The sequence below is a fragment of the Pecten maximus genome, chromosome 10 (genome assembly GCF_902652985.1).
Source record: "Pecten maximus chromosome 10, xPecMax1.1, whole genome shotgun sequence".
Taxonomy (NCBI): Eukaryota; Metazoa; Mollusca; class Bivalvia; order Pectinida; family Pectinidae; genus Pecten; species Pecten maximus.
Genome location: NC_047024.1, coordinates 41,898,928 through 41,911,732, shown reverse-complemented (window position 1 = coordinate 41,911,732; position 12,805 = coordinate 41,898,928). Strand labels below are relative to the sequence as shown.

The window sequence follows — 12,805 nt, the reverse complement described above, 5'->3', positions numbered from 1 at the left end:
TATACTTAATTGATAACATCATTATGAAATTATATAATATCAGGGCCTATTTTATAATGTAAATATTTACCATATAATCGTATATTTATATGCAAATCTACGTCTTATAAAACATATTTGTAACCAGATTAATTGTTCTGTATAAAACGCTGAGTCAATATAACTTGGCGTAGATTTGTAAATTATGGCGACGTATTACATGTAGCAAACACATAAGTTACAATGTTGAAATCACATAATGTATTATACATTTTATGTTCATGAGCCAAACGGCTGAATTGTATTTTATAGACGTGTGCTTTGAACAATGGACTGTTTTCTTCTTTTGGATAATTATTGGTATTTGACAGTTGTGTGTAAACCAGGAAACAAATAACATGTAATCCATCTTTTTCCACATTTACGTAACATAAAGTATCATAGTGAGCTCACTCCGGTAGATGACCACAAACTGATTTACCCAGATGTAAGAATCCCTCGGGCTATTGGCTGGATATGGGGTTATATTACATTTAATTAACCGATTTCTGCATTTAATGTCAACATTGCTTTTTATCAAATATATTGGAAATCATTCGGAACCTAAGTTTTCAGATTATTCATGCGTTTAAATAGAGGTTACACAACGAGTGGTTGTTGGATATGGAATTTATTTCACACGAGTAAGTTATTTTTTAAAAGTTACAAAAGACACGAGCTTTAGCGAGTGTTTTTTGCAAATTTTAAAAAATACAATTGCAAAATAACAATTGCAGCTTGGGTCAAAGTTCACCGTGTTAGCCAATCGAAATGCGTACAAAGTTTATACCACGTGTGGTATAAACAGATTGTTAATCAACAGCTGTAATGATTAACTGATGGTCTGAGAGTTGAATAACACAGGGTATTGTGGTAGAAAAGTTGATACGTGTTTTGTTCACACGCCTCTGGGTAAATGTTACGCCCGCCACTGATCGGCATTCTTTTTCTTAGACGCTCAATTGAGAATAATGCTTGTAATCTAAGTTAAATAACTGAACTAGATTCTTATAAGACATTCTCCATTTATTTATTTATTTGAAAAAAATGTGCCGCTTTTGAATATCTCGCGAAACAGGTCGTGACGAGCCGGTTTGATCCAGTTCGCGCGGGTCACGTTGGTAGCTATAGCAACAGGTCATTGGAATTGGACATTGCTTAGCTGGGGTACTCTGTTGAAATAATCTATGTTTGTTATGTTTAATTTGAAGGAAATGAAACACACAGCTGTTGAATGGAGAATATGGAAACATTATAGACGACAACATATTTCTATTTGAGGACACGTATGCCATTGGCAATGTGCGGAACGATGCTGACAGAGGCAAGTTGCTTTCGACCGCGCACACAAATGCTCCATTTTAATTAGGTCTACTGGGATAGATATATATCATTTCTACAGTTTGGATTCGTTACCAGGGCCAAAATGTTTCTGATGACACGTTTTTTATTTGCTGAACACTTTCATTAAGGTGTCCAGAATAGTGCATTATTATATGACGGAGTTCATCTGCAACTTCACTGACTTTTGAAATACTGGTGAGCAGTGGGTGGTGTACGTCATCGAACTAAAGGGGTTTTGAGGAAATGTCTGGCATAGATCTTGATAACTGGAAGGATTAAACAGATGTATTCAATTCTAGAAATCTCATAGCATCATAATCACAGTGGTTGAAAAGTTGTTTTGCTCGAGAAGGAGATTTTTGCAGACAAAAAATTAACGACTGCACAGGGCAACGATTTTTTTTTTATCTGAACGTTATCAACATCGGTATAGTAATTAAACAATCCTGGATTTAGTTATGAGTAAAATTCTAACCCACATGAGACGAAGTGTATTGATAAGTGATACCACACGCTGCGTCTAAGGATAACTGGAATTAAACTCTGGTGAAGGTACGAACCAATCGCAATAATTTCGTCATTGTCAATGATGGTTTTTTGTTAGTTCTATGTTGGGCGCAATTTTATCTCCATCAATATTTTGCTTTAATTTCCAACCAAATATGTTCTTTGGCGACCGACAATCACGATAACATTGACGTTTGAATAACTTCATGTATAACTAACATAAAAAAAAACTTTCGATTGTGTATACATTTGAACTTGATACACAAGCAGCTTAATGTAGAGTTATCAGACTTCGTGTCCGAGGGATCCAAGTTCAAATCCTGGTCTGTATAGGTGAAATATGCAATTGAGATTTCTTTGAAATCGAATCAATTTTTGTGGTAGTATTTCAGCATTATTCTTATTTTTTTGGGGGTTCATGAAGTCATTGACAAAAAACGAATGGGCATTCTTCATAGACGTTGACTACCATGATTGACTGTAAAGCAGACAACGCAAAAAGTAGTTATATGTGTATTACATCATAAAAATGGACGTACATTATTTTGGTATATGCGGAGTAACCTTGATTATCAAACCAATGAAAACGAGTAATACAAATGAAATTGAATTACGCAATGTTACACTTTTTTTTCATTCCGAACACCTCTTATCATTTACCGGTTCAGCGTTGTGTCTCCACTGCCTAACCCGAAAGCTTCGATTAGTGTTTTAAGTAATCAGATTTGATGCAACAACATCAACAAAAACTTAATACTAGGTACGGTATGAATGAAGTTTGAATAAATATACTAACGTATATGAAGGCCTATATTGTCATGGACATACGATTAGATGACACGGGCTTGTCTGGTCTTAGTGGTATGTCTACTAGTAGCTATTTAGGCTAGGCATGCCGCTAAGGAGAGACGGGTCCCTGTGGTAAGATCATATGCCCCAAACGTGCAAGTGTGTGTTTATAGGAATGTAGAGAATACCTCTACGAAAGTCGATTCTGTGAGTGTGGTCTGTTATCCTATCTGTTGGTCGTTTTTCTTTCCTTTTCAACAGCTTCATTCAATACATTCACTACATTGTAAATTCACCGTTATAGGTCAAACTGCAAACCTCCTACTAACGCAGATTAGAATCCTTCAAACACTTTTTTGACTCGGAATGATACTACAATCTAGTAGAGAAAACAGATATCCGGAAATATTTTTATTTATATTACTGGTAAAATATAATTAGTATTGAAGAAAATAATAACAAATATAATGATGTGTAAGTGTGTTTTGATAGTGTATGGCGAATGAGTCTCCTCCTGCGTGTGGACAATTTTTTTGTAAAATGTTGTCTTTTTTTGAATAAAATTTTTTGAACCTAGAAAAAAAAAAAAAAAAAACATCGGGTCGTAAAATCAAAATTTAACCGAACCCATTGTCATTAGAGATCTACCCAGTTTTCACGTTTTGATCGACATGTATATGAAACAATTGTTTTCTTTATAAGCTGAAACAATTAATACGTTTTACTTTACAAACAGGCAATGTTGTTTTGTGTTAATTAAATGACAATAATAGGAAAAAAAAAAAGAAAAAAAAATGAAGTTTGAATCTGCAAACGTACATGCACAACCGGAAACATATGTACATATTTTTTTTTATTAACAGGCCTTTGAATTCACGAATCAACGTTTGCTCGTTTCTATATGCCGACTTCAATGGTTCTAATACCGAAATATGAACATGAACACTTGCTTTATAAATCATCGTAGAGCACCCTATCCCCCCGAAGCAATACTTATGAAACAAAAATGGCATTCGGGTACGTGAAAGCCAATAGAGGTGTACATTCTCATGAAAATGTCAAGCTTCGTCATTCATTAAGGGGGTAGTGAATACATTGGTACTTCTTCAATATATATCAGTTTCATACGCTGATTGATATATGTACGTGAATAATGAGAACCATGTACAGCACTTTTCTCCCGTTTTAAGCACGATGAACAGGTGCATGACGTTTAGCTGTACGATAAAAAACGTTAATGGAAGGCTCTGGTAATATTTACCGACCGAGTGTTAATGTGTAGTCTTTCTTGCCGGTCATATGACCACGCGAGAACACGAAGACGGAAGAATATATCCAGATAAGAACGTTGGACTTTAAACATTGAGATCCGTTAGTAAAAAAATACAAAACTGTTGAGAAATTAAGTGAATAATGTATTTATTTTAAAACTGAATGATTTGTGTTCTATTCACTTATAATGCAGCATTAACACATATGCGCACTTGATATTTAAGAGAAGAAAGAAAATCTTACTGTTTTCTCGAATAACTTTGAATGCTTAACAAATGACAAACTCTGACATCAAACTGAATGTTTTAGTCGTTTTGAACAATTTCTACAATTTAATTCGGTTGTCAATTTGTCGTGTATTTAAAAGTACAGGTGTTCTTTTCTAGCTATTTGGCGATATAACCATTCAATATCGAGTTTCAAGACTAAAACATTTGTTTTTCTTTTTCTGACATGTTGTGATATAACGAATTATTAATATAAAGACTGCACGATTGATTTTGTTCGATTACGTAAAATCCACAAATAAATAAATATTTAAAGAAACATCTTTTTACTTCAATGTATTAAACAGTGGTATGTATTATTTTGACCATAAGCATTTTGTTCCAACAGCTTTTATGTTAACGCGGCGTATTCACCTGAAGTATTTCGAGTGTATTTCCACAATGTCACCAATTATTGCAAGTATGACCGTTTATAAAATGCATTTAAAGTAATTAAACAAATATTTAAATTGTCAATATATTCAGATAATATGTTTTCTTTGATATGAAAATAAATAAAACTCTACATTTAAATAGATGATGTGGTAACACTTAATATTGTTCGTGGATATATTAAAGAAAAAACACTTTATATAAGGCGATTGGCATATTTTTTTTCGTAATTTATAAGATGTTGATATTAATAATAAATAATGTTCTTGTCAACTGCAGCATTTTCTACAACTTATAGAAGTAGGTGTTTTATATTGATGAAGAAGAGCCTACGTTCTTTTCCGTCTTGCTTCTTTCTCGAGTTCTGGCTCATTGTTTTAAATGAAAAGAAGAACGCGGACGATAGTTACCCAGTGTACTTCAGTAAACCAACACTAAGACATTCTATACATTGGTTTTCCAATTCACATAGTGGTGTGTAATTAGCTATAATTACTGTGCATTTTGATTGGGATACACATATCTAGATTCCATTATTTTAATTCGGCGTATTCACTAGAAGTGTCTCGTGTGTTACTATCTAAACTTTCGTACTTATCATTGACATCAAGCCCCGGTAACTTTCGCCCAGTGTTACCATAGGTTGGTTTTGAACCGAACGGTGTTTCGACAGTTTCATTTCTATAAATCCTCTCAGTTGGTTTATTAAGATCAGATCCAAACCGTGGAAGAGCCGGCAATGCTGGACGATTGACCTTCTGGACGGGTGTATTTGTAGTTTTTGCAGGAGATGAAACATTCTGATATGAACTCGTTGCTGAAGAGGTTTTTCCCTTTTCTGCATCATTTATGCCTGGTTCAACAACTCCACCAACATCGCCATCATCATAGTATGTTTCGTTTATAGGACGTTTAGAAGGTGTGTTCGAGGCATTAGCTGGAGGAGGAGCACCTTGAATGCCACCGTAGTAATATGTATCAATGTCTTTACTGTTTTGAGAGTGATCTGGGTTATCTTCCACAGCTTCGGTAGCTTTCTTCAGGTCTGCGTTGTAGTAATATATCCCGTCATGCTTCAGCTGGGTCGTGGTGGTAGCCATTGCTGATATTGCAGCTGAAATAAGAGATAGTAAAAAACGAGTATTAAACGAAAGAGTTTTATTTAGGAAAGTGGATTTCAGTTTCAGGGGAGTCCAAACCTTTAGCACGTTTGAGTAGATAGTAACACTTACCATTGTTTGATCCGGGAGTAATTGGCGAGTTCATCAATAGCACTGCTCCTTTGTCCTTATGTGCCCGGTGTCTAACTTCTGTACAGGAACATCTGTCAATTAAACGTTCGATTATAGTTGTTGTTTCTTTTTATCACGCAGGTTTCGGTGATGATGTCATAATGTCAGTTTATGATGGGCTAGAACACCTCAAATTGTAAAATACTTAAAACGTCAAAATGATGATATTTTAGGAATACATGTTTGAAAAAAGATGTTTTCATTATGTTTGACATACTTATTCCTGGTATTTTTTTCATTGATTGAAATAATCCTATAACACTCATTCTTGAACATCTAAACACTTGCTAGATTGTATTTATTGTCACTATCAATGTTATTTGGGTAACAGATAAAAAAATGGCGCCTGTTAGGCATTGGGAGAGTGTGAGAATGTTAATATCACTCATAAAAGCACATGGATCATTGATAGATACGTCATTCTAGTTTTGGATTGTTGTTAATGAAAATTCAATTAACCTAATAATGTTCGCGATGCACTCTCAAACCTGTCTATATTTACCAAATATTGTGTACACTGACGATCAGTCAACATCAATGCACAGTACAAATATCCAGAATCAAATAATATTCGTATTATAATGTAAATGAAATTAGACTTACCTGCAAATTTTCCATAGTATAAACAAAATGATTAACACAAGCAATAATGTAGCTGCTACGACGATTGCTCCAACAATGACAGGCGATGTTAACAGGGACTCCGAGATACTGGCTACAACTAGAACATACACAAGGCATTATGAAGCTGTGTTTTGTCACAGATACATTATTATGTCTTTGTTACACAGTCGTTTTTGATAAATTTTTGTCTACCAAAAATATCATGCTTAATATGATTTTAAGAATCTTTAATAACATATATGCAAGTAGTTGCCACTTTTTTTCTCACATTGTATTTTCATTGCACGCAATGTGATGTAGATATATACCAAAGCTCTGCTTATACATTCGTAAGCTACGGCTAAATGAAGAAAAGGCTTCATCATTGGTCGATATTTAAAAAGACTACAGGGTTAAATAACTCCTTTGCTAAATAACATCTTATTAGTTTCTATTTAAACAATATTTTAAAAATATATTTATTTACGCACTGTGTACGGTTTGCCTTCCAAAGAACAAAAACAAAACAAACAAAAAAACAGAAAAAAAACAAACAAACCAAAAAACAATAATTTGCTTTGTTTGTTGTCTATGTTTAAGTTATATTCGCAAGGTACAAACATGTTTAAACATGAACATATTAACACATTTACTCAAACCGAAATATATGCAAATCAAACATTTGTTTTGTTAACCTACCTGTATCACACCTTGTGCCCTCCCAGCCACTAGTACACACACAATAACCTGTTCTTTTGTCACAGTACGAGGTATGAGTAGTCAGGCAGTCACATACTCCTAAGCAATTTACCCCATATGAATTATCAGGACATTCTGAAAAAGGAAATTGTAATGTCGATGGAAATATACTGTCGCGTATTTATAAAAAGTAGATCTTGATTTGAATAGTATCTTGAAAACTGGATGAGTCAATCATCTTGATCAGAATAATAATAATCTCCGAAAATCCCGAGATAAAACATGTTTTTTTTTCGGAACGTTAAATTGAAAATGCACACACTTTAACCAAAGAAACATGATGAAAGTAAAAGTTAATGTATACATTTAAGTGAATAGATGCTCACACACCTTAAGTAAAGATGAAAACACGCCATTAATATAACAACCTCCATATTAATACTCCGCGTACAGCTTTGGTATTTTATTAACTTTTGTCTCACCTGTTTGACATGCATCTCCCACATATCCTGGTTTACACGTGCAGGCACCCGTGATGTGATTACACAGTCCGTATGCGGTAGATGGACAGTCACATTGACTTGAACACAGGTCTCCGTAAAAGCCATTCGGACATGCTAGACTCGTTCAGGACAGAAAACACTCACATTAATTACAAAGAAATATAAAAGTTCGTTACAATGTTTTTATTTACTTTAATTTTTATTTCTTCATCTTATTTTCCATCTTTTTTTTATTTCTAATATTACATATACTCCTTGTCATAACAATAAAGAAAACAATCATATCGTTTGTTACTTTCGATAAATAATAGAAAATATTTCGTGATATTTATATTTTAAAAGATGAATAAGTAAATATAAAAAAATGGTAACTTACTAGTATTACAGTTTGGTCTGTCGTAGCCAGTGATACAATTACACTCTCCGGTCACGTGGTCACAGGAAGTTGACAGATTTCTGTCACATGCGCATTCACTCTGGCATTTCGTACCATAGAAATATGCCGGGCAAACTAAAGCAGATTCATGTGATCGTAAGTCATAGTGAATATAAACTTATACATTTAAAGCAAATTCTAAGTTTCTACAAATATGGTATCAATTAATGAGACATGTGTTATTAATTACGGTCAGTATTCTTTGACCCGGTATCATACGCATTCAGACGAAGTTTATTACAGTTTATTACATATTTGGATTACTACGAAAATTGGTCCTTTGCAGATTATGGTAAAATGGAACTTTATAATATTGTTGGTAAAATGGGGGAAAAAAACCCAATATAACCCACAAATATCAATGTAACATAAAGCCCTGATTCACCAATCATGTATCACCGTATGGTGATGACTACTGGTGTGTACATGACTGTTTCGATGTTTTCGCCAATGGTTCTGGTATAAGGTGTAGGGCAAGGGTAATAGTAAAGGTAAGTCTGATACAGATGAGGGACAAGGTTAGGGTAATCCAAGCTTAATGGAAAACTGGTCTCGTTTTTGTTGTTTGCATTATTGGTGTTTCAAATAGACAAGCGTTTTTTATTTTACTGAAATGCTAACTTGTTGTTGTTGTTGTTGTTGTTGTTGTTGTTGTAAAACAACAGGTAACTGATTGGATTCTTACCCTCGTTACATGCCTGTCCTTGATAACCTGGATTACAGGTGCATTCACCGGTCACGTGATGACATACTTCGGTATTGGTCTGATTACATTCACAGGACTTGTCACAGTATTTACTGTAAGTCCAGTTGGAACAAACTACAACCAACAATGATTAACAGACTCCCGAGATCATTATGAAAAGAAATATTGGTTTAGACAATATAGATACAAGTTTGTACCACCTTTTTATAAAGGATCAATACAAAAGATTTGCATGCAGGTGCAAAATATTCGTTTTAAGATCGCCAATAATTGTAAGTGAACATGGTTTCTATTATCTATGTACAGTATAATTTGTCTTAACCAAATGCCAACGGGATTAAAATGTTTTGCCGCTTAACACAGTTTGGTTCCTGTTTATAGAGATCAGTAATAATAAAAAAAAATAACTTTTAATTGCTATAATTTAAGAAGGAAAATTGCGGGACCAAGCAATAAAGCTGACATAGACAGGGATCCTGATTAGACAGGAGTCGGTTTTGACAATATACCACATATATACTCAAAAATAGAAATGAACAAGTTTTAATTAGTCAATGATTTGACATTTTTTATAATACTTGTCTGATGTTTAATTTACAGACACCTTTTTTTTAAAGAAATGCTCGCATTTTTTAAACCAATCAAATACCAGGAAATGGAAATTATTCTGTTGAAACAGTTTTGTTAGGAAAAGAACGCAGTCTCATACAGCATTGTAACTACACCTTCAAACTTAGTTTGCACAAAATCTGATGACTATTTTGATTTCAACCAATCAGATACCAGGAAATGGTGAGCTAATATATGTACCATATAACATTTTTCATCAAAGAAGATCAGTTAATGTTAACGTCGGCATCGTTCTTGTTATGTAGACGTTTCACTATAACGATAATTTTAATCAGCGGTAATGCTTACTTTCATCACAGATGATTCCTTCCCAGCCATATTTACATGAACACGCACCGGAAAATGCATTACATTCTACTGTGTTGTTTACGTCACATGAACAGTTCTGTGCACAATTCTGGCCGTACGTAAACTGACTGCATGCTACAAAATAACAGCTCTCAGTATTTACACTGTATGTATGTCAGTTACTGAAGTTATTATATACTAACCTGCGTAATGTCATAACTATGATGATGTTGGGATTCCAGCTTTGCTTTGTTTGAATTACAAATACAGCTTAAATTCAATCAATACTGTTACTAAATTAAGTAAGCATAATCATATAAGCAAGTAATGGTTAACACTGCAATGTACAGCTCAGCATATAATCAAACCTACTTTGCTCACAATTGCTGCCAGTGTAACCAGACAAACAAGTACACTCTCCAGTCACTGGATCACAGGAGCTTGATGTACCCACCCGGCATGTACAATTTAAGGCACAGTCAGGGCCATAGAAGAACGAAGGACATGCTGGAAGAGAAGAACCAAACATTTACTTTAGCAACTCAAGGTTTCGAGAGAGGAAGATAATGTAGAAGATGACCTCAATTGGAATTATTGTATTTCTTTGTGCGATATGAAGTAAAATATATTCATCACTTGGTGAGAAGCCTAACAGCAATATTGCCGTTACTATTTATCTCATTTTAAGAATGTAAATTAATTCGGATTTGACCTAGATCAGTATATGGGATTTCGTCGAAGACATGCATACTTCCTCTTAACACATGGGCTAATTCTAATTGTACAATGGTCTCCGTGACAATCTACTAATTTTAATTTTTGACGAATATTGTTTAATTTTTTATAGTCGCTGTTTTATAATATTATGTTTAGAAAGACCCGAAATTTTACTTTTTATAATTAATGCTTCATATCCTAACAGAAATATACTTTCGCTTTTTTTTTATAAGGAGCATCATTTCAAAAGTTTACAGTCTAAATGGTCTTTTGCTAAGCATTCATGGGACAAAGCGATCTAAGGTTCTAAATCATTGAAACAAACAAACCTTCATAATAAACGTACAATATATGACCATAATTGTATTGTATTAATTTTATGCTTTGAAAAGGAGGTTAAGCAATGGTTAAATATAGTCATTAAGTTTAATCTGGGCATTGATGACAACGTGGGAAAGTTATGTTTCTTGAAGTCATTTTCTGGGATTCTAAAGATAATCACAAAAAAAAAAAAAAAAAAAATACATGCATCGGTGCCACTAGAATGTTTGTTGCCATTATAAAGAAGCTAAATTACCATAGATTATAATTACGACAATGAAGGCACTGTATATTTCATTGAATTAGACTAAATATAACAGATACTAGTTTCTCGAGACAAGTTGATTAATCTATATCTATAAATTCAGAAAATATATATTTAATTAGATAAATACGGGTCTGCAAAAAAGTCACGATTGGAATGGAAACAGAATCAATTCAAAATGATCTTTATTTTGACATTCTTTTTAGCGTTAGGTCAGAGATCAACATTTATAAATACATTCCCATTAATACGGATAGTGATTCAGAACTTATCATATCGATTTAAAGTCGTAGCAACGTTTGGTTATTTGTTTAAAATAATAAGTTTTTTTTACACCGTGCCTATATAGTAGAGGTGTCCCTTCATCATAGTAGATGCAGTATGTATGCAATGAGTTTGTATCGTGTAAGGACATTAAACGGGAATAAGTAAGTGTAGCTTCGAGCAGAAATAAGACACTTAATCGCAACCAGAATATAAATTGGCGAGTTTCCTTGAGTTAGGGAACGCTTGTGACATTTTATGCAACGCATACAAATTGAGCTTCAATGCACGCTTTTTTATATACAGAATTTATTAGCGATTGAAATTAGGGGGGATATCATTAATTGAAACGATATGCAGCAAAAACAAAATCTTTGTTCTGAATACTTACTATGACTGAAAATAAGTTTCCGTTATTCATAAAAAAAAAAACAACAAACAAACAAACAAACAAAAGAGAAAACAAACATACATTTAGAAAATCATCAAAGAAAACGATCTTGTAAGATATTATAGAATATATAATGTGTCCCAATGTCATTGTACACTTTCTTTACTTACATGTGGTGTTGGTTTGCCCTGTAAAATAAAAAAAAAGATTTGTCTAACGATAAGCGAAATCGTATATGATACAAACCATCAGGGAATATATCTTAATTTATTTTCTAATATATTTTACTTTGGAGTTATCTCTCTTTATTGAATGTCTTGTTAATCATTCTTGATTAAAAAAAGCATATGCTGTAAATTATCTTAAGCTGATATATATATATTGTAAGTATATACTCACATTATACTTTCCTTGGTATTTACTTCACAATTTAGTTAGAATAAAGCAAAATGATGCATTGAAGAAAGGAAGCATTTACAAGATATATCGATTCCATTGACATATATACAAGACACATCTATCATTACACATTCATTTTCTTAATGATGTGTATCAATACTTCGCACGTACTTTTCACTTTAAATATATGGGATTGTATAGCGCATGTCTGTCCTGTCCATTCTCGCCGGCATTCACAGCTTCCAGTGATGTGGTCACAATATTTGGTGTTTTTACGATCACAGCGGCATTTGTGTCTGCAGGAGAGACCAAACGTCCAAATCGGACACTCTATAATAAAACATTCATATTTTGATTCGTTGACAATATGACTAGAGAGTAGTGATAACAATATTAGGTTGGAGAGCTCTATTAAATGCAATAATGCAGTTTGGGTAAAAAGTAATTTATAGTGTAGAATTAAGATGAATTGCGAGAATTTGTTTTTTGTTAGCTATGTAATTTATGGGTCTTATTACGTCTAAGACCTTTAATGTCAATTTATAAGCTATGTGTAACATGTCTTTGTTTCTGGTATCTACACGTTATAACTATCGTTTATTGGTTTAATCTATTTTAGTTCCGCCTACGACAAAGCCGCGAAGCGGGACCATCTTGTTTTTATTCTAAGTAGACAGAGAGCTTGTACTTGACAGGTATGAA

At 33.4% G+C, this 12,805-nt stretch overlaps 1 protein-coding gene across 1 annotated transcript; it reads right to left on the bottom strand.

Moving 5' to 3' along the window:
- Window positions 1-4,100: 4,100 nt before the first annotated feature.
- Window positions 4,101-7,791, bottom strand: LOC117336109. Its single transcript, XM_033896485.1, has 5 exons — window positions 7,666-7,791; window positions 7,184-7,318; window positions 6,485-6,602; window positions 5,822-5,913; window positions 4,101-5,703 (listed from the first exon to the last, which is right to left on the bottom strand). Exons 4-5 carry the CDS (start codon window positions 5,853-5,855, stop codon window positions 5,123-5,125), a joined length of 615 nt encoding a protein of 204 aa, XP_033752376.1. The 5' UTR covers window positions 5,856-5,913; window positions 6,485-6,602; window positions 7,184-7,318; window positions 7,666-7,791; the 3' UTR covers window positions 4,101-5,122.
- Between the last annotated feature and the right edge of the window lie 5,014 nt (window positions 7,792-12,805).

What these genes read in the sequence shown, in the direction of transcription:
- LOC117336109 (XM_033896485.1), bottom strand. Translation starts at nt 5,855, where the DNA reads ATGAACTCGCCAATTACTCCCGGATCAAACAATG. An exon ending in TACTCCCGGATCAAACAATG is followed by an intron (nt 5,704 to 5,821) that starts GTAAGTGTTACT and finishes CTCTTATTTCAG; the next exon opens with CTGCAATATCAGCAATGGCT.